Source organism: Rhinolophus hipposideros, assembly GCF_964194185.1.
Source record: "Rhinolophus hipposideros genome assembly, chromosome: 11".
Classification (NCBI taxonomy): Eukaryota; Metazoa; Chordata; class Mammalia; order Chiroptera; family Rhinolophidae; genus Rhinolophus; species Rhinolophus hipposideros.
The window spans coordinates 303,891-328,954 of record NC_138057.1 but is presented as its reverse complement, the minus strand read 5'-3'; the positions used below and the strand labels follow the sequence as shown (position 1 = coordinate 328,954).

Here is a 25,064-nt window from a genome sequence, read left to right as displayed (position 1 = left end):
ATTCGTTAAAAACAAAATAACAGGTCCAAAATGATATTGCTTATGCTAAGCCCCATGTCACCAAACTGAGACTTAACTATAGGTTAAGAAATGGAATCTTAAACCAGCCAACCGGAAATCATTTGATAAGCACTATTTAGGTAACCTCCCTGCTATGCCCTAAAGGAAAGTAATCTTGCAATACCGATTTGCTGTTTGGCCTAATATAACTTCATTGTTCCTGCTCCCTTTTGCCTATAAAAATCTTCCATTTTGTACAGCTTCTCAGAGCTCCTATCTGCTAGATTGGATGCTCTCTTTTCATGAATTTTTGAATAAAGCCAGAAAGATCTTTAAAAGTTACTCAGTTAATTTTTATTTTTAAATGTATTTTTGAATTCAATTTGCCAAAGAAATTTCATTCCATTTATATTCACGGGGGATATTAATTTATATTTGTTTATATTTGTTTGCTTGTTTGTTTGATACTGTGGTTTTGGTATCAGACTAATACTGTCCTGATTCTATTGTTTATTGTGAAAGAAATTGTATAGAATTTATGTTAACTTTTTAACATTAGAATTCTTTTGTTATGTAGAAGTTAAAAATGTAGGAGGAGGAGGGGTGGGAGGATATCCAAAGTGCCTACAGAAAAAGCTGACTAGCTTTGATTCACTGATTCTGTTTTTACAACAGATGACACGACGTGGTGTATAGAACATATAAAATGTATTATATATGTTGGATTGAGGTTTGCAAAACAAGTTATTAGCAGGGACAGAACTATGGCCACATATATTTGAGACTGATAAGAGTGAAGTAAAAAACATGTTTTTGTGTGAAACTGAGCATAACAAAATTGAGTGATAAACACATTTACCAAGTAACTTCTGGTTATCATCTAAGAGGTAAAAAACTCCTGGCAAACAACTTCTGGTTGTCACCTAAGAAGTAAACAAGTCCAAGGAAAGGAGGATCAAAGCAGAACACCAGAGCAGTGCCGTGAGTAGTTCAACTGGGCACTCGCTCGGCTAAGACGCTCTGCGAGGTTCTGAGCGAGACACTATCCAACAGAGTCCTCTGCGAGGCGCAAGCCGTGATACTGGGACTCTCTGAAGCTCTTCCTTGCAAGACCAGTTCGCCTCAGACCCAACGTGGGCCCAGTTGCCTCTCCCGGACCAGGGACCTTCTCCATCCCAATTGACTCTGGGACTTGGTTCGTTATGAAATTCTATTCGGTATAACCTTTCCTGTACCAGTGCATTGGCCTCTGGAGGGACATTGGTTCCCAAATAAAGCTGTGTTACTCACTCTATCTGAACCTGTGTGTCAGAATTTTGTTCCCCACTTGCATCACAAGTACCACACAGGGACGTAGGGCCCTGTGGAGAGGTTAATGTCCCCTTGGCTTTCAGGAAGAAACTGAAGTGTGGTGACTGCCTTACAGGCGCTGGAGACAGATGGTCTGGAACAAGATAAGGATCTGAGTCAACAGAACTCCACCCATCTTAGGAGGTCACGCCCTCCCTTGGAAGAGCGTACACCATCTTTTCCTGCCAAATTAATATGTAACTCCCTCACCCCACCCAGCAAACTGTAAGTCCTTGAGACAAGAGTTCTCTTGCCCTCTTTTTGCACCAGCTCTCTCGCCTAAGAGTTCCTTCTCTCCTTCTCTCTCTCTCTGTCTCTCTCTCTGTCTCTCTCTCTCTGTCTCTCTCTGTCTCTCTCTCTCTGTCTCTCTCTGTCTCTCTTTCTCTGTCAATCTCTCTCTCTCTCTTCTCTGCTAGGCCTGTTCTCTTCCCTGAGAATCTATCACTAATAAAACCTGCTTGCATATTAATCAGCAATGCTGACCTTTGATTCTTCACTGCATGAGCATGAAGAACCAAGACTCCCTTAACACTTTAATGAAGACATCTGGGCCTGAAGATTTTAGTTTTAAATGTTTTAAATTTTGACTTCAATTACAGGGCTATTCAACATGTCTATTTCATGTTGTGAAAGTTGTTGGATTTTGTGCTTTTGAAGGAATTGTTTATGTGTGTTGTGCGAGGCAGCCTGCGGGGTCTCTGGTGTCGCTCCTGGCATAAGAACGCAGGACATGGATAGGCCAAAAAGGAACACCCATGGAGCCATAGGTAGGGGAGTCATACTACTATAGTTTCGCGGGCGGCTGGGTTGGAGACATAGGAAGCAGGAGCCACACGATCCACAACCTGCTGTCTGCTTCTCTGACAACCAACCCCACTTGCTAGCTGCAATCCGCCCTGCTAACTGCAATCCATATTTGCAGGCTCAGCCATCATCTTCTTGCTAGCCCCCATTTTCTGCTAGCGTAGCCACGGCAGTTACATAAGGGGCCAATGGCTCACTGGTTACAGCTGATGGCCAACTAGCCTCAGCTGATGGCCATCCAAGCACAGTTGATGGCCATTTACTACCTGAACCAGCACTTTTCCACGTGAGGGCGAGAGCATGGAAACTACTGTCCTGACTCTGTCCCCACACCAGGTGAGGGTGGAGGGCAGGGGTGCTGGAGTCACAGCAGTCAACACAGTGGTGTTGGTTGGTTGGCAGAGAAGCGGACAGCAGGTTGCGGATCATGTGGCTCCTGCTTCCTGTGTCTCCAACCCAGCCTCCAGTGAGACTATAGTGGTATGACTCCTCTACTTATGGCTCTGTGGGTGTTCGTTTTTGGCCTTACCGTATCCTGCGATCTTATGCGAGGAGCGGGACCAGAGACCCCGCAGGCCACCTCGGACGACAAATGGTGGAGCGAGCAGGGTATGGCGCCGGCCAAAGCTCTCCAAAGGATGGTAGAGCAGTTTGTGCGTGTGAAAACTCAGTCTGGGGAAGCCCATGAGGAGCAGTGCCAGAGACGGGGAGCACAGTCTGCCTGGGAGAGACGTGACCCCTCGGTGAATTGGTGGTCCTCTCGAGCCTCCGGATGGCATGCCGCCCTGTTGGCCATAGGAGGTATCACCCGCTTTTTGGTGGGCTGTTGCTGTCGGCTCCGAGGGTTGTGGACATCTTACACCCAGGCCTCCACCCACTCGCACAACAAATGGCGCAGCGAGCAGGGCCCCCATACGACAATGTGTGTAGAGTTAGTTTTGGTATTCTCTTTTTATTTTTTTGATGTCTACAAGGTCTGCAGCGGTGTCTTTTTTTTTCCATTCCTGATATTGGTTATTTATGTGTCCTGTAGAGACTGTCAATTTTATTTCCCTTTCCATAGAATAAGCTTTTTGTTTTGTTTTTCTTTTTCAATTTCATTATTTTCTGTTCTTATCCTTATAAATTCTTCCTTATTCTTGCTTTGAGTTTATTTTGCTGTTCTTTCTCTATTTTATTGAGATGGGAGTTTACATTATTGATTTGAGAATTTTCTTCCTTTCTAATGTGAAACTTTAGCAGTATTAAATTTCCTCTCACCACTGCTTTAGCAGCAATCTGTACATTTTGATATGTTGTGCATTCATTTGAATGTATTTTAAACATTTCCTTGAGACTTCTTCTTTGATCCATGGGTTATTTAGAATCCTGTTGCTTAGTTTCCAAGTGTTAATTTCATGTTGGTTTTCTATTACTGATTTCTAGTTTAATTCTATTGTGTTCTTAGAACATACTTTGTATGATTTTAATTCTATTAAGATTGATGCAATTTGTTTTATGTCCCAGATTATGGTATATCTTGGTAAATGCTCCATAGGTACTTGAATAGAATGTAAATTCTTCTGTTTTGGGGTAGAGTGTTTTATAATTGCTGGTTAGATCTTGTTGATTGATGGTGTTTTGAATCCATAGAATCCACAAGGAAAGACCTGAATGTGGCTTGAGGTGATGGGCTCTGGTTGTTTCCTGTCTTAGTCTCACAGTGCATACCTCTGTTCTACCTTTCCTCCTGACAGCTCTCAGCTAGTCTCCACATCACCATGGCCACCGGCAGCTTCAGTGACTACTTGGGCGCCGCCATATTGGCGGCCAAGTCCAAGCCGTTTAGGGAGGGGGCGCAATTTAGCAGAGCGCCATGTTGAGTACTGGCAATCCTCATCCTAGAAGCCACTGCTGAGCATGCGCCCACCAAGGCGGCGCCGAAAGGAATCCCTCAGGGACTGGAAGGGATAGAGAAAGAGGAATTAGGTCCCGTATTAGTTTTTGTGATTATAGTCACTACCTAAGGTAAATGACTACTGCCGTGTGAGATCATGGGTGAGGGGCAAGTGAGTGCAGGGATGGGAGCATCCGGGGCTGAGTGAGGAAGCATCTTTGTCCGTGATGAGCTATCGGGTCAGTGATGGGGGCGGTCAATTGATGTAATAATGGAGGTCGGGGTGGATCCGCGTGTGGAATGCTGAGGTCTGTTCGATCTTTGATGGTGGATATGTGGGCGGAGGGATGGGGTCTGTGGGGTCTGTGAGGGAGGATAATTGCCGGGCTGAGAGATCCCAGGGGCGAGTGATGCTAGGTTTTAATTGATTTCCTCTCTTTTATCCTTACCTGCTTTGTTCTGTTTTTGACTTATCGTGGTATATTTCCCTAGAGATTTAAAAAATATATTGCCATGGAGTTGCATGTAAGTTTCCATTTACCTTATTTAACTCCCTGTCTAGATTGATAATTTCAATTTAATGTTCCACTTTGATTCTGATTTGTTTTAAGAGTTTCTTTATTTCCAAATTAAGATCTGTTTAATTTTATTGTATTGTCATAAAATGTAGCCTGCAAAGTCTCAACTTTTAAAAATGTATCAAGATTTTATTTGAAGCTAAGTTACACAATGAACTTGTTCAGTGGATATAAGAGAAAGTATATTTTCTGTTTGTATGATACAAAGTTCTCTTTATGTTAAGTATAACTTGTTTGTATTTTTCAAATCTTATTTTTCTTTCCTAATTTTGGTCTACTTGAGTCATTATACTCTGAAAGAGATATAATCTCACTAATAGTTCACTTTGTACTTCTGTGTGCTTTTTTGCTAGTTTTATTTGAGTATGTTTGGGGAGAGGTATACATACATCTAATGGTTAATGCATTTTGTAATACCTTTGCATTTATTGAATACTATTATTATAGACTTCCTCTTTTCAACAAAAACCCGTATAACCTGAATTTTACTTTGATTTTTACATTTCCATCCCTGCTTTGACTTTTATTGCATTTGGATGATGTATCTTTGCCCAGGGCTGTATTTTATGCTGGAGGGTGTCAAAAAAATGTATACGCATGACTTGTACTCATGTTTTGTTATCGGTATATATTGAATATTTCAATTTTACTTGTTTTTTTCTTTCTTAAAATACGTATACATTTTTTTGGCATCCTTTGTATTTGTATTTGTCTTGTTTACATTAACTACTTGTAAATAATAGATATGTTTTTTTTTCCAAATCCATTCTATAGTTTCTACTTGTCAATAGGATAATTTTCTCTCTTTAGTGTAGTAATAATTTACTTGATTTTATACCTCCCATTCTAATGTTTACTATTTATTTAAGTCATTTTCTGCTTTTTCTTTCCTTTTTATACTTACATTGGATTTATGAAATTTCTGTCCATTGTTTTCATTCTACACCCATATAACTTCTGTTTTCCTGAGATTATTAGAAATGTTTTGTCATAGGCTATTACTAATTTTCCCTTTGATGGCCTCCTTATTACATCATCATTGTCCTTTTTCATAATTATTATTTTCTTTTGAGATTTCTCATCTGATTCATTTTACATTCATTTGGAATATCTTTTTGGGTATTTTCCTCAGATAGAGATCTCTGCAAGTGCTTTAATTTCTGAAAAATATCTTTCTTTGGCCCTAACAGATAAGTGGTCTTTTAGATGCTATTTCTGATATTAGCTTTCATTACTGCAGATGAAATATCTTGATTTTCTTAATTCTTTCTCCGTAAATTATCCATTCTTTCACATCTGTCTTAGATTTAGAAATGTTTTAGATTTTTTTTTTTTTTTAAGATTTTATTGGGGAAGGGGAACAGGACTTTATTGGGGAACAGTGTGTACTTCCAGGACTTTTTCCCAAGTCAAGTTGTTGTCCTTTCAGTCTTAGTTGTGGAGAGCGCAGCTCAGCTCCAGGTCCAGTTGCCATGTCTAGTTGCAGGGGGCACAGCCCACCATCCCTTGCAGGAGTCCAACCAGCAACCTTGTGGTTGAGAGGACGTACTCTAACCAACTGAGCCCTCCGGGAGCTCAGCGGCAGCTCAACTCAAGGTGCCCTGTTCAATCTTAGTTGTAGGGGGCGGAGCCCACCATCCCTTGTGGGAGTCGGTACTCAAGGAGTTGAACCGGCAACCTTGTGGTTGAGAGCCCACTGGCCCATGTGGGAATCGAACCGACAGCCCTCGGAGTTAGAGGCACAGAGCTCTAACTGCCTGAGCCACAGGGCTGGCCCGTAGATTTTTTTAATTTACCTTTAAAATTCTAGAATAGTCTTAGCTTTGTTCTTTGATTGGGTTCCTTCCTGTGTGTCTAAGTTTGTGGGGAAGACTAACGGTACAGCCTAGTGGTGAGATTGGTGGGATGTGTGCTTGGATGCTTTATCAGGGCTCATTACAGGTGTACTTGTGTCTCAGATTGGGGCTTTTGGGATCACTGATGGAGATGAATGATGGGTATTGATAAAGGTGCAGAGGCCAGTAATGGGGGCATGTGATATATTGATATAAAAAGAAATATATATTTAGGTCTTCACAGTTCCCAGCATGTAGCTCCTAAAACCTTTGTCACCTCCTAAGTAATGAGATCTATAGGGGCATCTTTTGTTTCTAGTTCCTGAAATAGCTCCAGAAGGATAAAGGTGAAATGGATGTTTTTTGTGTTATGAGTTTTGTACATTAGTGAAGTAATTTTTGGAAAGCTCCTAGATAACTACTGGATGAGGGCTGGTTGTCAGGTGAACCAATCATGTGATTACAGGGTGGGAGTTTGAAACCCACCTCCTGACTGGAGGTTGAATTAATCACCAATGGCTAATTATTTAATCAATCATCTGTATACAATGCAGCTTTTATAAAATCCAAAAAGATGGAGTTTGGAGAGCTTTTGGATTGAACATGTGGAGAGGCTGAGGGAGTGGGGCACCCCTTCCCACATACCATGCATCTCTTTCATCTGGCTGTTGCTGAGTTACATTATAATAAATTGGTAATCTATTAAGTTAAATGTTTTCCTGAGTTCTGTGAGCTACTCTAGCAAATTCATAGAATCCGTGGAGGGGGTCCTGGGAACCTTTGATTTATAGCTGGTTGGTCAGAAGCACAAGTAACAATCTGGACTTGCTATTAACATCTGAAGTAGGGAAGTTGAGGTGGGGGCAGTCTTTTGGGACTGAGCCCTTAACCTGTGTGATCTGATGCTGACTCCAGGTATGTGGTGTCAGAATTGAGTTAAACTGTAGGACATTCAGCTGTTGCAGAATTGCTTGGTGTGGCTGCCCTTTCACACACACACACACACACACACACACACACACACTTGATGGCCAGAAAAGTATTGAGAGTAGAGGAAAACACATAGGATTTTTTTCTTTACAGGGCATGGGATTGATGGAGAGCCAGTGTTGGGAGCTTTGGGATTTGGGGCTTGTGGGTAGCAGGATGTGGGAATCAGTGATTCTGAGGCATGTGTATGTGTTTCTGGGGTAGGGTCCTTGTGCAGTGATTGACAGTTGTAGCAGACTGAGCAGTGGGAGTGAGGAATTAGGTGCCAGGTTTGGTGATGACTTAGGGCTCTCAAGTTAGATGATGTCTGATAATTGCATTCTGTGTGGATTACTGATTTTGTAATAATAGCAATAGCTAATATTTAATGAGTACTTATGTGCCATGCATGCATGGGCTGAGATGTTTTCAGGTATTATTATAAAGTAGGGTTGTTTATGTATAAAGTGTAAAGATGAAACTGAGACTGAAGTGAGTTCTCCAGATTGTCACAGCTAGAAGGTGGAAGAGCTGGGATTCAAATGTACATTGATTTGTTTCCACACCTTATATCTTTCCCGTATGCCATCATGTTCCACACTATTTGATGTACTCTTGGGAGGAGGCTGATTAGCTGTCATGGTGTGGCATTCTCTCAGCTGGATCCCTTTGTGTTTCCACAGAACTCTGATGTCACCATTTAGTTGAGCCTTCAGGATCTCTTTTTCAGACTCTAGCCCACCTTGGCTCAATATCTGGCAGTCTCTGGCTATTCACCAGGCTTTGGAATCCTGGGAAAATTGGAGTTGCTAAGATACACAGAAGTGAAGCCCAGTGTGAACGTACTAACTAAGGTTGTCCCATAGGCCCCAGATCCAGTTCATACCCTGGCTCCAGGTGAAGGGGCAGGAGGAGGGAGTCTCAGAAGCAGAAATTTTCTCAGAGCAGGACTTGCTGAAACAAAGCATTATCCTTTTTCTTTGTGAACAGTGCTGGCTGATGTGTGCCCTGAGGCTCTTCTCTATACTGGGACAAGTTTTATTTTTGTTTTTATTTTTATTTTTTATTACAGAAAATTTCAAATATATACGAAAGAGAAAAAATAGTATAATAAGCTCCTGTGTGCCTTCATCGTGCAGTTTCAATAACCATATTTGCCATCTATTCCTTCCCACTTGTTCTGTTTTGGACAGAATATTTTAAAATAAATCTTGTATACCATGTCATTTCAATTTCACCCACAAATGCTTCAGAATGCAAGTCCAGCTGATGTGGACAGTATTCTATTCTATGTGCACTCTATTCTGTTACGCACCTAACAAAAGTTACAGTAATTCCCTGATACCATCTGATAATCTATAATCAAATTTCTCTGATTATCTAAAAAAATAACTTAAAAAATAACATAGTAAAAAAAAACTTTTTACTATGAAAATTTCAAAAATACAAGTCAAGCAAGTAGTATCATGAACCTCCATATAACCATCAATCAGCTTCCACAATTATTAGCTCATGCCATCCAGTTGTCATCTATATCTTTCATTCCCCCACATTTTTGCTCTTCTGCGGAATTATTTTAAGCACATCTCAAACACTGTCCTTTTATCCACAAGTATTTCAATATATAAATGTAAAAATAAGTACTTTTAATAAAAATAGCAACAGTGCTATTATCATACTGAAAAGGGTTCCTGAACCCAATTCCAATGTGTAAGGTGGAGGTGGGAGGCTTCCCACACACACACAATACCAAGCAATCCTCATACGTGCAGGGTATCCAAGAATTCAATTCAATTTTGACACGAGCTGGGGCTGGCATTAGATTCCCTAGATTAAGGGTTTAGTCTTGTAGACTGCTCCCTCCCCTTGGATTTCAGATGCCAGTCACAGCCCAGGTTGTTACTGTGCTTCTGCGAGCAGTGGCTACAAATTGGAGGTTCCAACACCTCCCCTTGTTGGGTTTGATTAATTTGCTAGAATGGCTCCTAGAACCCAGGAAAACCAATGTACTCACTCCATTACCGATTTATTGCAAAGGATATTAAAGGATACAAATCAATGGCCGGATGGAGATACATAGGGCAAGGTATGTGGGAAGAGGCACAGAGTTTCCATGTCCTCTGGCCATGCCACTCTCCCAGCACCTCCGTGTGGTAACCAACACAGAAGCTTTCTGAACCCTGTCTTCTTGAGTTTTTACAGAGACTTTATTACATAGGAGTGGCAGATTGAATCATTGGCTATTGGTGATTGATTTAACTTCAGCCTCTTCCCTCCCCAAATGGGGGGTGGGACTGAAAGTTCCAGCCTTCTAATTTGGTTGGTTCTCCTCATCTTTAGGTGCTTCCAAAAGTTACCTCATTCACATAACAAAATACACCTTTATCACTCTCAACATTTAGGAAATTCCAAGGGTTTAGGGAACTGTGAACCGGAAATGGGGACAAAGCCCAAATGTGTATTTCTAATTATAAATTACAATATTGTAGTCCACTTTCTGGTCTTTGAATGTGGTCTTTTATAGCAAAACAATTGTAAAGGTCAAAAGATACTGGCACATTACTGGAATCCCATTCAGTCATTTATAAATATCCAGTCAATCATATCATGTGAAAATGTCTCCCAGGGCAAAGAACTCAGGTTTGTAGGTGTTAATATTATATCAGATTTCTCTTATTGTAACAGTAAAATGCTCAATCTGATTCCATCTTGTTCAAGCCTTCTTTGTTCCCATGGCCTTCAGGCTAATAGCTTCTGATTGGTTTTACATACAGACATGCTCATCATTAGAGGGATTCTGCTTACCAGCTTGAGTTTTGTAAAAATAGCCCCTCCTATTTCCCCTTCCCTTGACATAAAAGAAACCTGAACCCTGTACTTTCTTAAGATGGATTTGAGGTACCACTGGCGCTCCCATCTTATCAGTTGATACCTTCTCAATCAATAAACCTTTCCTAACTCCAAACTCTGATGTTTTGAGTTTTGACCTTTTGAAGTGTTTGGCACTTTGGACCGGTAACAATTTGTTGAGCTTTTTCTGCCCATGGCAGACCAATTCCAGCTCACATTCCCCTCTGTTGAGTACCAAGCAGCTGCCAAGACCATTTTGCTTTGGGGGCATTGAAGGGACTTTCCCCAGCAGGTAGGTGGTGGTTGCCCTCAGCACACAGCTCATTTGGAATAAGAAAACATCTGTGGACTTTGGTCTACCAGATATCTGGGGTGAGTTGCTCTGGTGTGCACATCTGGGAATCCTTCCTCTCTGTCTGGGCTTTCTCTCTCTGGGAAAAAGCCATCTGCATTTTGCAAGCCTCCATCTGATAGTAGATTCAGGATTGTTAGACTCTACCCATTTATTGTGTCTTTTGCAAGCTGACAGGCTCCATTTGGAAGTCGGGTAAGTCATCCTGGTGGGTATGACCGGGAACTCCCTTCCCTTCCATTGCGCTTTTCCTCTGGGATAAGCCAATTTGTTTTGTATTTGTTTAGGGTACCCTATTGGAGAGGGGAATAGTTGTAGGACTTGTACCCAATTTGTGAACCAGTTTGTTTACATTTATTAGTTTGGCCATTTGATTTTGAAATTTGTAAACCCTAGTGTATCTGAGGCTTGGTTAGGAAAGAGTACTCAATTTATTGTCTTGTGTGTCAACCTGAGGCTTCTTTCTTATTGGTTTGGAAGTAAGAAGTAAAATGACATTTGTGTGTACTTTGCTTGGAAGTAAGAAGTAAAATGGGGTCAGAGGTTCTCCCTACCTCCAGTCTTTGCCTCCAGTCATGTAATAATGGGCCAGGGAGCTGTGTCCTACACAACTAGACAGAAACAACGGCTTGAATCGGAGTGGCGGGGAGGGGAGAGGGGTGCAGGAGGGGGAGGCAGAAGAAGGGGGAAAATGATGGATATTCATTAAATATCTAAGTCTACCAAATAAAAATCCTGAAAAGACAGTTTTATGAAGTTTTATGTGGTCAAGCTTATTAAGATTAAAATAAATGTAATCAAGTAAGTGGATGCAAGTATCAAAAGTAAGCTGATGCAAAGTTAGAGTTAGGTTTTCTCTTTGCTAAAAAGGACAGAGTTTCTTGGATTATTGGTCTACTACTGATACTGTTGAAAAAATTTTCTACCTAGAAAGCAAAGATTCTGTGTTTTATGCAAATGATTTGCTGTATTTTATGTTGTCTTAATCAGGTCCTTGGTTACTTAAGAAAACTGAATCTCCTCAATAGTAAGAACTAAGTTTTGCTAATAATTATATAAACTTCTGTATTTGTATTTGAAATTTTTTGTTGCCACTTTGGTGAAATGGATAATTAAGCACTGCTTCATAAAGACTAATGATCCTATTTAATCAAATGTCCAAACCTTTTGATATATTTTGACAAAGTTCCCAAAATTTAAATTATAAATACATTCTTGACCTGGGATAACTAAGGTGTTATCCTCAGTTCCTGGGATACCTCAAAAGATTAGTTTTCTCTCTTTACAAAAGAGAAATCGTAAAATAATTAAGCTTATTTTGGCGTGTTGAAATTACATGGGAAACTTTGTCAAATGAAATAATTATGTTAAGAAGGCACATTAAAATTACAACTAAATTATAGAAGAATCAACCTCAAGAATCATCTGAAGACTAGTTGAACAAAACCCCTATAACTAAGGATGTAAAGAAGAGGCCACATTGAGACTGAAAAAAAATTATTATGTTGTATTTGTATGCATATATTCTTTTCTTTAAATAATATATATGTACATATATATGTATATATGTATATATTTTAATTGGGGAAGGGGAACAGGACTTTATTGGGAAACAGTGTGTACTTCCGGGACTTTTCCAAGTCAAGTTGTTGTCCTTTCAATCTTAGTTGTGGAGGGCGCAGCTCAGCTCCAGGTCCAGTTGCCCCTTGTTGGTTGCGAGGGGCGGAGCCCACCATCCCTTGCCAGAGTTGAGGAGTCCAACCTTGTGGTTGAAAACATGTGGCTCCAACCAACTGAGCCATCTGGCCACCCAGGAGCTGAGCGGCAGCTCATTGAGTTCATTCTAGTAGCGGACGGCGCAGCTCGCTGGCCCATGTGGGAATCGAACCGGCAGCCCCTTTGCCCAGAGCTTGCGCTCTAACCAGCTGAGCCACCAGTCCGCCCCTGTATGCATATATTCTTATTCCTAAAGTGAATGTTAAAGAGTTAATAAAATCTTCGAGTGCCTACAAAGTTGTGATAAAATTTCCTTTGTAATTGTAATAGTCATTTTAAAATGTTACAGAAAAGCAAATTTCTTTGTCAACTGCATTATAATCAGATCTTTTTTTGGGGGGTTGTCATTTACAGAGTTGTTTTACCCTGATACTTTTGCAAATATGTTTCATCTTTAAGATCCATGGAGAGGACTCTGACTTACTCTAAATTACAGGTTTCTGAGAATTAATTGTCAGATCATGCCTTTAAATTGGATGAAGATTTGTAGAACTCTAAGGAATAACTAGATTTATAAAATGCTGGTAAACGATCAGGATAAGCAAGAATTGATTATATGGGACTGAATTAACCAAGGATGGTTATAATTTTTATAACATTTTGTTTGAAATATTGCTGATTTTTAAATCTTTTTTGTTTTCCAGATATAAGGAAACTTGTTTTTTTTTAGAGCTGTTTGGTAAATTATACCTTTGTAAGTAGTATTGAAACATTTATATATTTCTTCCTACCTCTAAAATTTGGAGACTCTTAATGAGTGTGTATTGTTATTTTCATGACAATATGGTTGTTTGCCTAAATTCAATAAGAATCTGTTCTCTTTATAACAGGACACAATTCGAAACTGGTTTTGTTACCAAGACTTTCACTGGAATGTCATGTTGAGACACACATGCATAGACATGAATGTCACCAGAAAGCTCTAAGGAATTAGAATTGACTTTGGAAGCCAACGAAAGCCACTTGGAAAAACAGCCTGATACCTTGCTTGTGGTTCACAGCCGTCTTTCCAGGTACGAAATGAAGGTTCCTTTCCTGGGAGATGGCAAAAGAAGAACCTCAAGACATTTTGGGGGAACTCGAGAATCTGAGGAATTCACCAAATCTCTAGGTATTGCAGGTGAAGTCTGATGGCGAGACTGTGGCTTGGCTTCTTAGCCTTGAGAAGTTAGAGTTCAATCTGGAGATTCTTTATGGAATTCCAGCAGAGCAGATTTTATAAAGTTTATGTGATCAACAGTTATTTTTATTGTATTTATGTAAATAATCAGGCCAAATTTATTAAAACTAGACGTATGCAGTAAATTTGTCTTAATTTGGCTATCTTTGATAAAAATGAGGGTGATTTTGGAGAGAGAAATTATGTTTTAATAGAAATTATAACACAACTTGTGGATTTTAGATTCTAGTTCAGTTAATTGTCTTTGAAGTTATTTGTTACCGATAAACTAGATTAGATCCTGAAGTTTTCTAGTTTTCTTAAATATTTGCCTACACCCCTCAAAACTAATATTTCATTTTTCTCCTATCCTTTGACTTAGAATTATTCAGAACTAAAATGGTTTTTAATTTTTTTTTTCAATTACAGCTGACATTCAATATTATTTTATATTAGTTTCAGGTGTACAACATAGGGATTAGACATTTATGTAATTTACAAAGTGATCCCCCCGATTAATCTAGTATACACCTGATACCATACATAGATATTACAATATTATTGACTATGTTTTCTATGCTGTGCTTTACATCCCCATTCTGAGCCTTGTGATTACAAACTGTGGACAAGGAGAATTTATCAGATTGTCAATGCCTACTTTCATTTTAACAAAAATGAAACTTTGGGCCCTATACCTAGAAATCTTCTAGACTGACAGCCTTACAGACTCAGAAACTGATTTATAATTTGCTCTGAAAAACCTTTGTTTTGTTTTTGTTTTCATAAATCTTATCAAATACAGCTGTTTGGTCCATTCCACTGCTGAAGCTTTAAGACTCCAACAGACCACCTTAGAGTCTTTGGTACATGGTTCTTAAATAATAGGATTGCTTTTGATTACTTGTTAGCTGAACTAGGAAGTGTTTGTACAGTGGTCAGCTCATCATGGTGTTGGTCCTGGGGTACGTAATAACAAAAATTACTCTTCTTTGTCTCATATTAGGGTACAGGTATCCTGGTCTGCTGCTACTTCTGCAGTTGCTGTGATATCTGCTTGTAAATCGACCACCCAGTATTTTCTCCCTCTGCAGCTCAGGGACCATCAGGGAAGAGGTGGGCATGTGAGACTGTAAGAGCCAGATTAGAGGGGCACAATGGTCAAACAAATCTGACTCCATCTTAAAAGCTAATCTTACCCCTTCAATGAATGTGGACCTGGTTGCCCCATTTCCCTCAATTTAAGAAATCAGCAAAAAAAGGGTAAGAGGGAATACAATGGAGTAAAATAATATGACGGGGTAAATGCTCAGTCTCCCTGACTCCTTGCTCATGCCTGCTTTGTTCCCACGTTCTTGAGGTTAATAGCTTCTGCTTAGTATTGCATACAGACATGCTAATCATTAGAGGAATTCTGCTTATGGCTTGAGTTTTACAAAAACAGTCCCTCCCATTTCCCCTTCCCTTGACATGAAAGAAGCCTTGAACTCTGTACTTTCTTAAGATGGACTTGAGATACGACTAGGGCTCCCATCTTTTTGGTTGGTGCCTTCTCGATCAATGAACCGTTCCTTACGCCAGACTGATGTTTTGAGTTTTGGCCTTTTGAAGCATCAGGCACATGGACTTTGGACCAGTAACATTATTATATAACTCATTTATTCATCAATTTTTCCTTAGATACTATTTCCCCTACTCCACTTATCTCTAAACTCTTCCACTTTTGGAGGGGACATTCCTTTTGCCCACTGTGCTGGTCCAGGTTGCAGGCAGCACTACTAGTCTAACAAGTGCCATCCCCTTGGTCCACTCCCATCCACATAGGGTTAAAGGTACACAGGGGCAGAACCAGTGGCTGTCTTTACCACCAGGCAATGTAGCTGCATTCACTGTGGCCCCAAATTTGCCAGATGGGGTGAAGGCACATTCTGCCTCATCAGACCCTTAGGCACTGAGACATAAGGTTAAAAACACAGTTATAGTTTCTTGTTTAGAATCATCCCTGCTTCCAGCCCTTGTAGTTGCAGCCCTGGTCTATTACTACTGCATCAAATAGGAAAATAAAATAAAAATGGAGGTGATGGGGGGGTGGAAGAAAGGATACCAGCACCTTCCCCTCCCCTTCTTCCCCAGATCCATCAGAAAAACAAGAGGAATCTATCCAGTGGGGACACTTTACCTTCTCATGTTGAGTGTGAACACACACACATGAAGGTGTGCAAGCGAGCACATTATGCCTTTCCTCCCCATTTTTTACAGTAAATGTTTCAATTGCCTATTATAATTATTAAAGCTATTACTCTGAGGAGGATGTATCTCTGCCCATTTTGGACGTTATGGGCTGTACAGTATGTTCATTGATTTGGAGAAACAGTACTCAGCTGTCCACATGAGCGCAGTGTCTTCTGTCCAGGTTCTTTCATAATACTCTGGGCATTTGCATCTACCACCAGGTAAAGCAAAGCCCAGTCCCCAGTCTGTATATTCCTGTCAGGACTGATTTGTAGCCCCCTAAAGCTACCAGCACCAGTCTGACTTACCAGCTATGTTCTGTCCCCGACCTCACCCTCACCTAGCCATCTGCAGTCTCTGTCTCTCTTGTTGGTGGACAGAGTAGTTTTTACAGGCATTTTACAGGCTTTAGGGGGTACAAGATAAATGTCTAGATTCAGCCCATCTCTGCTTTGCTGCAGAGCCATGTCCACTCATTTTACGAACCCAAGTGCTTACCTCAGTCAAGCACATGGGGATGTCTACTTGTCAATTCCAGGCACCTTCCAAACCTGGAAGGGGGTTCTGCTGTGCACAACGTGTCCTAGTTTAATGCACCCCTCAAATTCTCATAGGCCTGTGCCCCATGTGGGCACCCATTTAAGAGGCCAGGTTTTATTGTCCTACGTGACCATGTGACCAGGCCATTGGCCACTGCCTGAGTCAGTAAAAACCCAAACGGGATTTTACCCCTGTCCAATCAGAATGCTAGCCTTCCAAATAAAATGTCAATTTACCTTGAAACTGCCATTCATAGACCAAGCAGCTCTTTGTTGTTCAGTTGAGGGCTCTTTATAGGGCACTGTCCAAGTGACAATACAATCAGAGAGCTCTGTGGGCAGTTCCAAAGTCAGCCCTAGGGGAAGAGAGGCTCCCCATTTGTGAGTATCCTCCTTGTGTTCTCCAGGTACCATGAAACTGTATAAACCATTTTCGTTTTATTGTGGAACTCTTCTGGGCACTGCCATCCGTATTCTTCTGTCATCACTCAAGACATAGTGGGTATTTCAGATTTCAAGGTAATTTTATGTCCTTTCGTCTTAGAGGTATCCTCAGTAATGGTATCCTCAGGTGGCAAAAGTAGTGAAGTGTCCCTCATGGTAATTCCCTTGTTAAAGTCCCAGTACCCATTGCTGGGAGGCACTTAACGTTCTCTGCCATAAGCCTGTCTTTGCCCCACAAAGGGTTGTTATATAGAGAATCTGTCCCTACCAGCACTCCAGCTTCTAGTCCACATTGTGTGGGCTCAGGCAATCTTACTGCCTCCCATTTAGCATGTCCAACTAACATTGCTTGAAGAGCAAGTTTACAATACTAAGTAGGGGAAATGTTCCCTAGTCATAAGGTCCACACTCAAAATACAGTCAGGTAAAGACCCAACCCACTTCATATAAAATCTGCTCAAAGATACTAATTCTCCTACAAACTTTTACCTTAATTTTGTCAAGCTTATATTCCTAACTGTAACTTGAATTAAGACTTCATCAACTGGTTTGGTTTTATTAAACTAGATAGGGAAATGTCCCCCAGCCCGGCATAATACTCATTCCCATAAAAGATTCAGGTAGAAGAGACACAACTTCTTTATGTAACACTTGCTTAAATATTCTAAATTTCATAATTTTATCAACCCTTATATTTTTACATTTTTTGAATCTACCTGTAGCACAAGTTGGCTTCACCAACGAATTTTGGTACCACAGTTTGTGGGGCTCCTGTATCAAGGAGTCCTGGAAACTTCTCCATGCACTGACCATTTTACCCATTTTTGTGCAAAAGCCTTTGGGTCCCCAGTGAGGGGTCTAGCCAGGGAACCCTGGCTGTTTTGTTAATCTTTAATTTGATTAATCAGGCTAACCTCTACCCCAAGTTATTGCTGGTCAGGATTCTATTTGCAATTTTTGTTTTCTCTTTTTAAAGTTCTCTAAACGGGTAAATAGACTGAACTTGTTTGGGACCCTTTAAAGTTGGGGCCCAATAGGGGGTTTCTTTGGCCCACTCAACCTTAGTAGTACTGTATGAAAACCTATGCTTTAACTTCATCATTGTTATTTGTCCCATTTCTTAATAACCATCTAAAGATTTCCACCCTGCTGGGATGAGTCCTCTGATTCTCCCTATTGTTTCTTCTTTGTTTTGCCTCTATCAATGTTTGCTTTATTCGCTGTATTTCTTAATAACTTAAGAAAATCTACCCATTGGAAAGAGTTTCTTGAGTCTCCCCTCAGCGTCCTCCCATTCTGTTAATTAACCTAATGTTTTTTTATTAGCTTCTATAAGACATGTCCACCCAGTGTAGATGATTCAGGAGATGTTGGCTGGAAATAAATGATAAAGATTTATTTAAGTGTCTTAGAATTTGCAAACCACAAACAGAACTAGGCAAATCCCAGAGTGTTTTTTTTTTTTTTTAATTTATTGGGGTGACAATTGTTAGTAAATTTACATAGATTTCAGGTGTACAATTCTGTATTACATCATCTATAAATACCATTGTGTGTTCACCACCCAGGGTCAGTTCTCCTTCCATCACCATATATTTGATCCCCCTTACCGTCATCTCCCTCTCCCCACCCCTTTACCCTCTGGTAACCACTAAACTATTGTCTGTGTCTATGAGTTTTTGTTTCTCATTTGTTTGTCTTGTTCTTTTGTTGTTTTTGGTTTATATATCACATATCAGTGAAATCATAGGGTTCTCTGCTTTTTCTGTCTGACTTATTTCGCTTAGCATTATACTCTCAAGATCCATCCATGTTGTCACAAATGCTCCTATATCATCTTTCCTTAACGCCGAATAGTATTCCATTGTGTATATATACCACAACTACTTGATCCATTAATCTATCGAAGGAGATTTTGGTTGTTTCCATGTCTTGGCCACCGTAAACAAAGCTGCAATGAACATTGGAGTACACGTGTCTTTATAGAGAAATGTTTTCAGATTTTTTGGGTAGATACCCAGGAGAGCGATTGCTGGGTCATATGGTAATTCTATTCGTAATTTCTTGAGGAACCTCCACACTGCCTTCCATAATGGCTGCACCAGTCTGCATTCCCACCAACAGTGTATCAGGGTTCCTTTTTCTCCACAGCCTCTCCAAAAAATACTATTTGTCTTGTTGATGAAAGCCATTCTGACTGGGGTGAGGTGATATCTCATTGTGGTTTTCATTTGCATTTCTCTGATGATTAGGGATGTTGAGCATTTTTTCATATGTCTATTTGCCATTTGTATATCCTCTTTGGAGAAATGTCTCTTCAGGTCCTCTGTCCATTTTTCAATTGGGTTGTTTGTTTTTTTGTTGTTGAGTTGCATGAGTTCCTTGTATATTTTGGATATTAGCCCCTTCTCAGAGGCACTGTTTGCAAAAATCTCCCATTCAGTTGGTTGCCTCATTATTTTGTCAATAGTTTCTTTTGCTGTGCAGAAGCTTTTAAGTTTCATATAATCCCATTCGTTTATTTTAGTTTTTACTTCCATTGCCTTTGGAGTCAAATTCATAAAATGCTCTTTGAACCCAATGTCCATAAATTTAGTACCTATGTTTTCTTCGATGCAGTTTATTGTGTCAGGTCTTATGCTTAAGTCTTTGATCTATTTTGAATTAATTTTGGTACATGGTGACAGATAGCAGTCCAGTTGCATTCTTTTGCACGTAGCTATCCAATTCTGCCAGCACGATTTATTGAAGAGGCTGTCTTTCCTCCATTGTATGTTTTTAGCTTCTTTGTCAAAAATTATCTGTCCATGTTTATGTGGTTTTATTTCTGGGTTCTCAATTCTATTCCATTGGTCTATGTGTCTGTTTTTCCGCCAATACCAAGCTGTTTTGATTATTGTAGCCCTGTAGTACAAGCAAAAATCAGGGAGTGTGATACTTCCAGTATTGTTCTTTTTTTTTAATATTGCTTTGGCTGTTCGGGGTGTTTTGTGGTTCCAAACAAATCTGATGATTTTTTGTTCTATTTCTTTAAAAAATGCCATTGGGATTTTGATGGGGATTGCATTAAATCTGTATATGGCTTGGGTAATATGGCCATTTTAACTATGTTGATTCTTCCAATCATGAGCATGGAATGTCTTTCCATTTCTTTGTGTCTTCTTCAATTTCTTTCAAAAATGTCTTATAGTTTCAGCATATAGGTCCTTTACATCCTTAGTTAAGTTTATTCCTAGGTATTTTATTCTTTTTGCTGCAATTGCAAAGGGAATTGTTTTTTCTATTTCTTTTTCTGAGATTTCATTGTTGGTATATAGGAAAGCAATGGACTTTTGTACGTTGATTTTGTAGCCAGCAACTTTACTGTATTCATTGATTGTTTCTAACAGCTTTCTGGTGGAGTCTTTAGGGTTTTGTATATATAGCATCATGTCATGTGCAAAGATTGACAATTTAACTTCTTCATTCCCAATTTGGATGCCTTTTATTTCTTTCTCTTGCCTGATGGCTCTGGCAAGGACTTCCTACACTATGTTGAAAAGCAGAGGTGAAGGGGACAACCTTGTCGTGTTCCTGAACGTAGAGCAAAGGGCTTCAGCTTTTCACCATAAATTATGAGATTAGCTGAGGGCTTGTCGTATATGGCCTTTATTATGTTGAGGTATTTTCCTTCTACACCAATTTTATTAAGTGTTTTAATCATAAATGGATGTTGTATCTTATCAAATACTTTTTCTGCATCAATTGATAGAATCATATGATTTTTGTCCTTTATTTTGTTTATGTGATGTATCACATTGATGGATTTGCGGATGTTGAACCATCCTTGTGCCCCGGGGATGAACCCCACTTGGTCGTGATGTATAATGTTTTTAATGCATTGTTGTATTCGATTTGCTAGAATTTTGTTTAGGATTTTAGCATTTTTATTCATCAGAGATATTGGTCTGTAGTTTTCTTTTTTTGTGTTGTCCTTACCAGGTTTTGGTATCAGGGTAATGTTGGCCTCATAAAATGAGTTAGGGAGTACTGACTCTTCAATTTTTTGGAAGAGTTTGAGTAGGATTGGTATTAGATCCTCTTTGAAGGTTTGGTAGAATTCACTAGTGAAGCCATCTGATCCAGGACTTTTGATTTTGGGAAGGTTTTCGATGACTGATTCAATTTCGTTACTGGTGATCGGCCTGTTTAGATTTTCCAGTTCTTCATGATTCAGCCTTGGAAAGCTATATGTTTCTAAGAACTTGTCCATTTCTTCTAGGTTATTGAATTTGGTGGCATATAGTCCTTCATAGTATTCTTGGATAATCCTTTGTATTTCTGTGGTGTCCGTGATAACTTCCCCTTTTTAATTTCTGATTTTGTTAATTAGTGTCTTTTTCTCTTTTTATCTTAGTGAGTCTAGCCAAGGGTTTGTCAATTTTGTTAATCTTTTCAAAGAACCAGCTCTTTGTCACATTAATTTTTTCTATTGTCTTTTTGTTCTCTATTTCATTTAGTTCTGCTCTGATTTTTGTTATTTCCTTTCTTCTGCTGACCTTGGGTTTCGCTTGTTCTTCTTTTTCTAGTTCTTTAAGGTGTAACATGAGGTTATTTATTTGGGATTTTTCTTTTTTCTTGAGATAGGCCTGTAATGATATAAATTTCCCTCTTAAAACTGCTTTCGCGGCATCCCAAAAATTTGGTAGGATGTATTTTCATTGTCATTTGTTTCTATGTATCTTTTGATCTCTCCTCTAATTTCTTCTTTGACCCAGTCGTTCTTTAAAGGTATGTTGTTTAATCTCCATGTATTTGTTGTTTTTCCTGCTTTCTTTTTGCAGTTGATATCGAATTTCAAAGCGTTGTGATCAGAGAATATGCTTGGTATGATTTCAATCTCTTTAAATTTGCTGAGGCTGATTTTATGTCCCAATATATGGTCTATCCTTGAGAATGTTCCATGTACACTAGAAAAGAATGTATAGTCTGATGTTTTAGGATGAAGTGCTCTATATATGTCAATGATGTCCATTTCATCGAATGGGTCATTTGGGGCTGCTATTTCGTTATTTATTTTCTGTTTGGATGATCTATCCATAGCTGTCAATGATGTATTTAGGTCCCCTAGTATAATTGTGTTTTGGTCAATTTCTCCCTTTAGTTCTGTTAGTAGTTGCTTGGTATATTTCGGTGCTCCCTGATTGGGGGCATAAATATTGATGACTGCTATGTCTTCTTGTTGTATAGTCCCCTTTACCATTATGAAATGTCCATCTTTGTCTCTTGTTATCTTTTTCACCCTGAAGTCTGTTTCATCGGAAATCATTATGGCTACTCCTGATTTTCTCTGGGTACCATTTGCTTGGAGTGTCAATTTCCACCCTTTCACTTTGAGTCTATGCTTGTCCTTGTAGCTGAGATGTGTCTCTTGTAGACAGCATATGGTTGGGTTTAGTTTTTTGATCCAGTCTGCTACTCTGTGTCTCTTTATTGGTGAGTTCAGTCCATTTACATTTAGGGTGATTATTGATACGTGAGGATTTCCTGTCATTCTATCTTTAGTTTTCTGCTAAGGCCGTGTCTCCATTGTTTCTTTGCCTTTTTGTTGTTGTCTGTTATTTCTGTGTGGTTGTATTCTATGATGTTTCCCTCTGTTTCTTCTTTTATTACAGTATATATTTCAGTTCTGGATGTTTTTTGAGTGGTTACCCTTAAGTTTATGTAAAAGAAAGTTTGATATTTAGAGTATTCCAGTTTCTTCAGCACGCTTACTTTCTCTATTCCCATATTCCTGTTCAGGCCTTTACTCTCCCCCTTTTTATGTGTTGGTTGCCACAAGTTGTCCCTGTTGATTGTGGTCTAATAGCCTCATTTAGTATTTCTTGTAGTGCAGGTCGTGTATTAGAAAATTCCCTCAGCTTCTGGATGTCTGGAAAGGTCTTTATTCCTCCTTCATATCTAAAGGAGATCTTTGCTGGATATATTATTCTTGGCTCATAATTTCTCTCTTTCAATAGTTTGAATATTTGGTTCCATTCCCTCCTAGCTTGTAGAGTTTCTGCTGAAAAATCTGGTGATAATCTAATGGGCTTTCCTTGTTAGTTACCGTCTTCTTTTCCCTGGTTGCCTTGAGGATTCTTTCTTTGTCATGATTTTAGACAGCTTCAATACAATGTGCCTTGGTGAAGGCCTGTTGGGATTGAGGTAATTAGGTGTTCTATTTGCTTCTTGGATTCGAGGATCCAGTTCTTTCCACAAGTTTGGGAAGTTCTCATCGATGATTTGTTTGAATATGTTCTCTGTTCCCTTCTCTCTTTCTTCTCCTTCTGGTATGCCCACTATTCTTATATTGCTCTTTCTGATGGAGTCAGAAAGTTCTTGTAGAGTTCTTTCATTTTTTTTAAGTCTCAAGTCTCTTTCTTCTTCCATCTGTGTAAATTCCAGGTTCCTATCTTCGATGTCACTGATTCTTTCCTCCATCTGGTCAACTCTACTACCTAAGCTGGATATTTTATTGTTAATTTCTTCTGTTGAGTTCTTGTGTTTTTTTTTTTTTTATTTTATTGGGGAAGGGGAACAGAACTTCATTGGGGAACAGTGTGCACTTCAGGCCTTTTTTCCAAGTCAAGTTGTTGTCCCTTCAATCTTATCGGGAGTTGAACCGGCAACCTTGTGGTTGAGAGGACGTGCTCCAACCAACTGAGCCAATCTGGCGCTCAGCGGTAGCTCAGCTCAAGGTGCCGTGTTCAATCTTAGTTGTAGGGGGCGCTGCCCGCCATCCCTTGCGGGACTCAAGGAATCGAACTGGCAACCCTGTGGTTGAGAGCCCACTGGCCCATGTGGGAATCGAACCGGCAGCCTTTCGAGTTAGGAGCATGGAGCTCCAACCGCCTGAGCCACTGGGCCTGCCCCTATTGAGTTCTTAATCTCCAGAAATTCTATTTGGTTCTTTTTCAAAATTTCAATCTCTTTTGTAAAATGCTCATGGTGTTCTTTGATTGTGTTTCTGAGTTCATTAAACTGCCTTTCTGTGTTTTCTTGAATCTCGTTCAGTTTTCTCAGAATTGCAATCTTGAATTCTCTGTCATTTAAATCACATATTTCCATATCTCTAAGTTCCTTTTCTGGAGACTTTTCACTTTCTTTCTGAGCTATCTTGTTGCCTTGGTTATTCATGGCAATCACTGATTTACTATTTCTCTTCCTAGACATCTACAGGAGTGGCTTCTGCAACAGGTTGATAGGTATGCAAAGAGATTTTGAAGTTCCAAAGCTGTTTCTGCACCAGATTCAGAACCCATATTTTTCAGCAGTTCTGTTTACTCCTGCAGGGATCCGCCCAGATAGGTGGGGCTAGCGGCGGGGTGAGTTGTGAGAGGTGGCCCAGAGCAATGGCGGCGACCACCACCACAGCCAGTCCTGCTTCCACAGCTCCCTCCCCTTTGCCGGAACTAGTTGAGCTGCGAATCTGTGTCTGTGGTCCACAGTTCTCAGAGCAGCAAATATTCTGTCCTTTGATCTGACACTGCTACTTTATGGCTTCTAGCACCGGGCAGGTGGGGGCGGGGCGAGCTCTGGAAGGGTAGGGAGGGGCGGCTAGTCTCCGTGCCTAAGGCTTCCGTTCTCCGCTCGGCAGTGAGGGCTTAAACCACCGATTTCAGTCCTCTTCCCTCAGTCTTTGCTGCCGTGAGCGTTGGGTTCGGCCGTGTTATATGCTGCCCCCTCAGCCCTGTGGGCCATAAGCGGAGCCCTAGCAGTCCGAGTCCTTCCCTCTCCCACAGCTGCGGTAGTTCCGGGAGCAGCGGGCTCCGAGCACTGAGCTAGGTCTGCGTCCTGCGCCTGCGCGGCTCCGTCTCCGCACTTCTCCTCTCCCTCCTCCCCCGCTCGCGCGATTCACCCACCTGGAGGTGAATTCTGTAGTCGGCCTCTTCGTCTTGCCTGTCTGCTGTGCAGGGAGTCCTTTGTGGGGCATTGTCCGATTCGTTGTAAATTCCAGGGGAGCGCTACAGAGGCTCACCTCACGCCGCCATTTTTTCCGAATCTCCCAGAGTGTTTTTTTTTAAAATAAAAGCTGAGGGTTCCTGTTACAGTAAAAAATACATTCTTGAATAGAATCAGTCTTGCATGCTTAGCTTCTGGATTTGTTCGATATGATAATCCTCTAGGTCACCGGTGGTTTGGATACTGGATGCCAGGTAGTCTGGATACATGAACATTCTTTCCTTAGTCCTTTAAGGGGTAATCAGAGGATTAACTGGAGGTTTGATATATATCCAGGCATTGACTCAGGACTGGAAAGTTCAAAAGTTTTAAGTTCCCAG

General features: G+C 40.2%; 1 protein-coding gene across 7 annotated transcripts in view; it reads left to right on the top strand.

Annotated features, from left to right (window-relative positions):
• Positions 1–4,047: 4,047 nt before the first annotated feature.
• The window catches only part of ZNF484 (zinc finger protein 484), a 48,678-nt gene continuing 27,661 nt past the window's right edge, over positions 4,048–25,064 (top strand). Inside the window, exons 1-3 of one of the 7 annotated variants that reach the window (XM_081067023.1) lie at positions 4,048–4,161; positions 13,035–13,084; positions 13,221–13,403. Coding sequence is in view for 1 of the 7 variants with exons in the window: in XM_081067021.1 (XP_080923147.1) it covers positions 4,544–4,555 (12 nt within the window). In the remaining 6 variants the exon portion in view is untranslated. Of the gene's footprint in view, positions 4,162–4,225; positions 4,270–4,522; positions 4,556–13,034; positions 13,085–13,135; positions 13,404–16,710; positions 16,837–25,064 lie in introns of those variants that run through there. The other 6 variants (XM_081067022.1, XM_081067021.1, XM_081067025.1 and 3 more) reach the window with 6 other exon arrangements.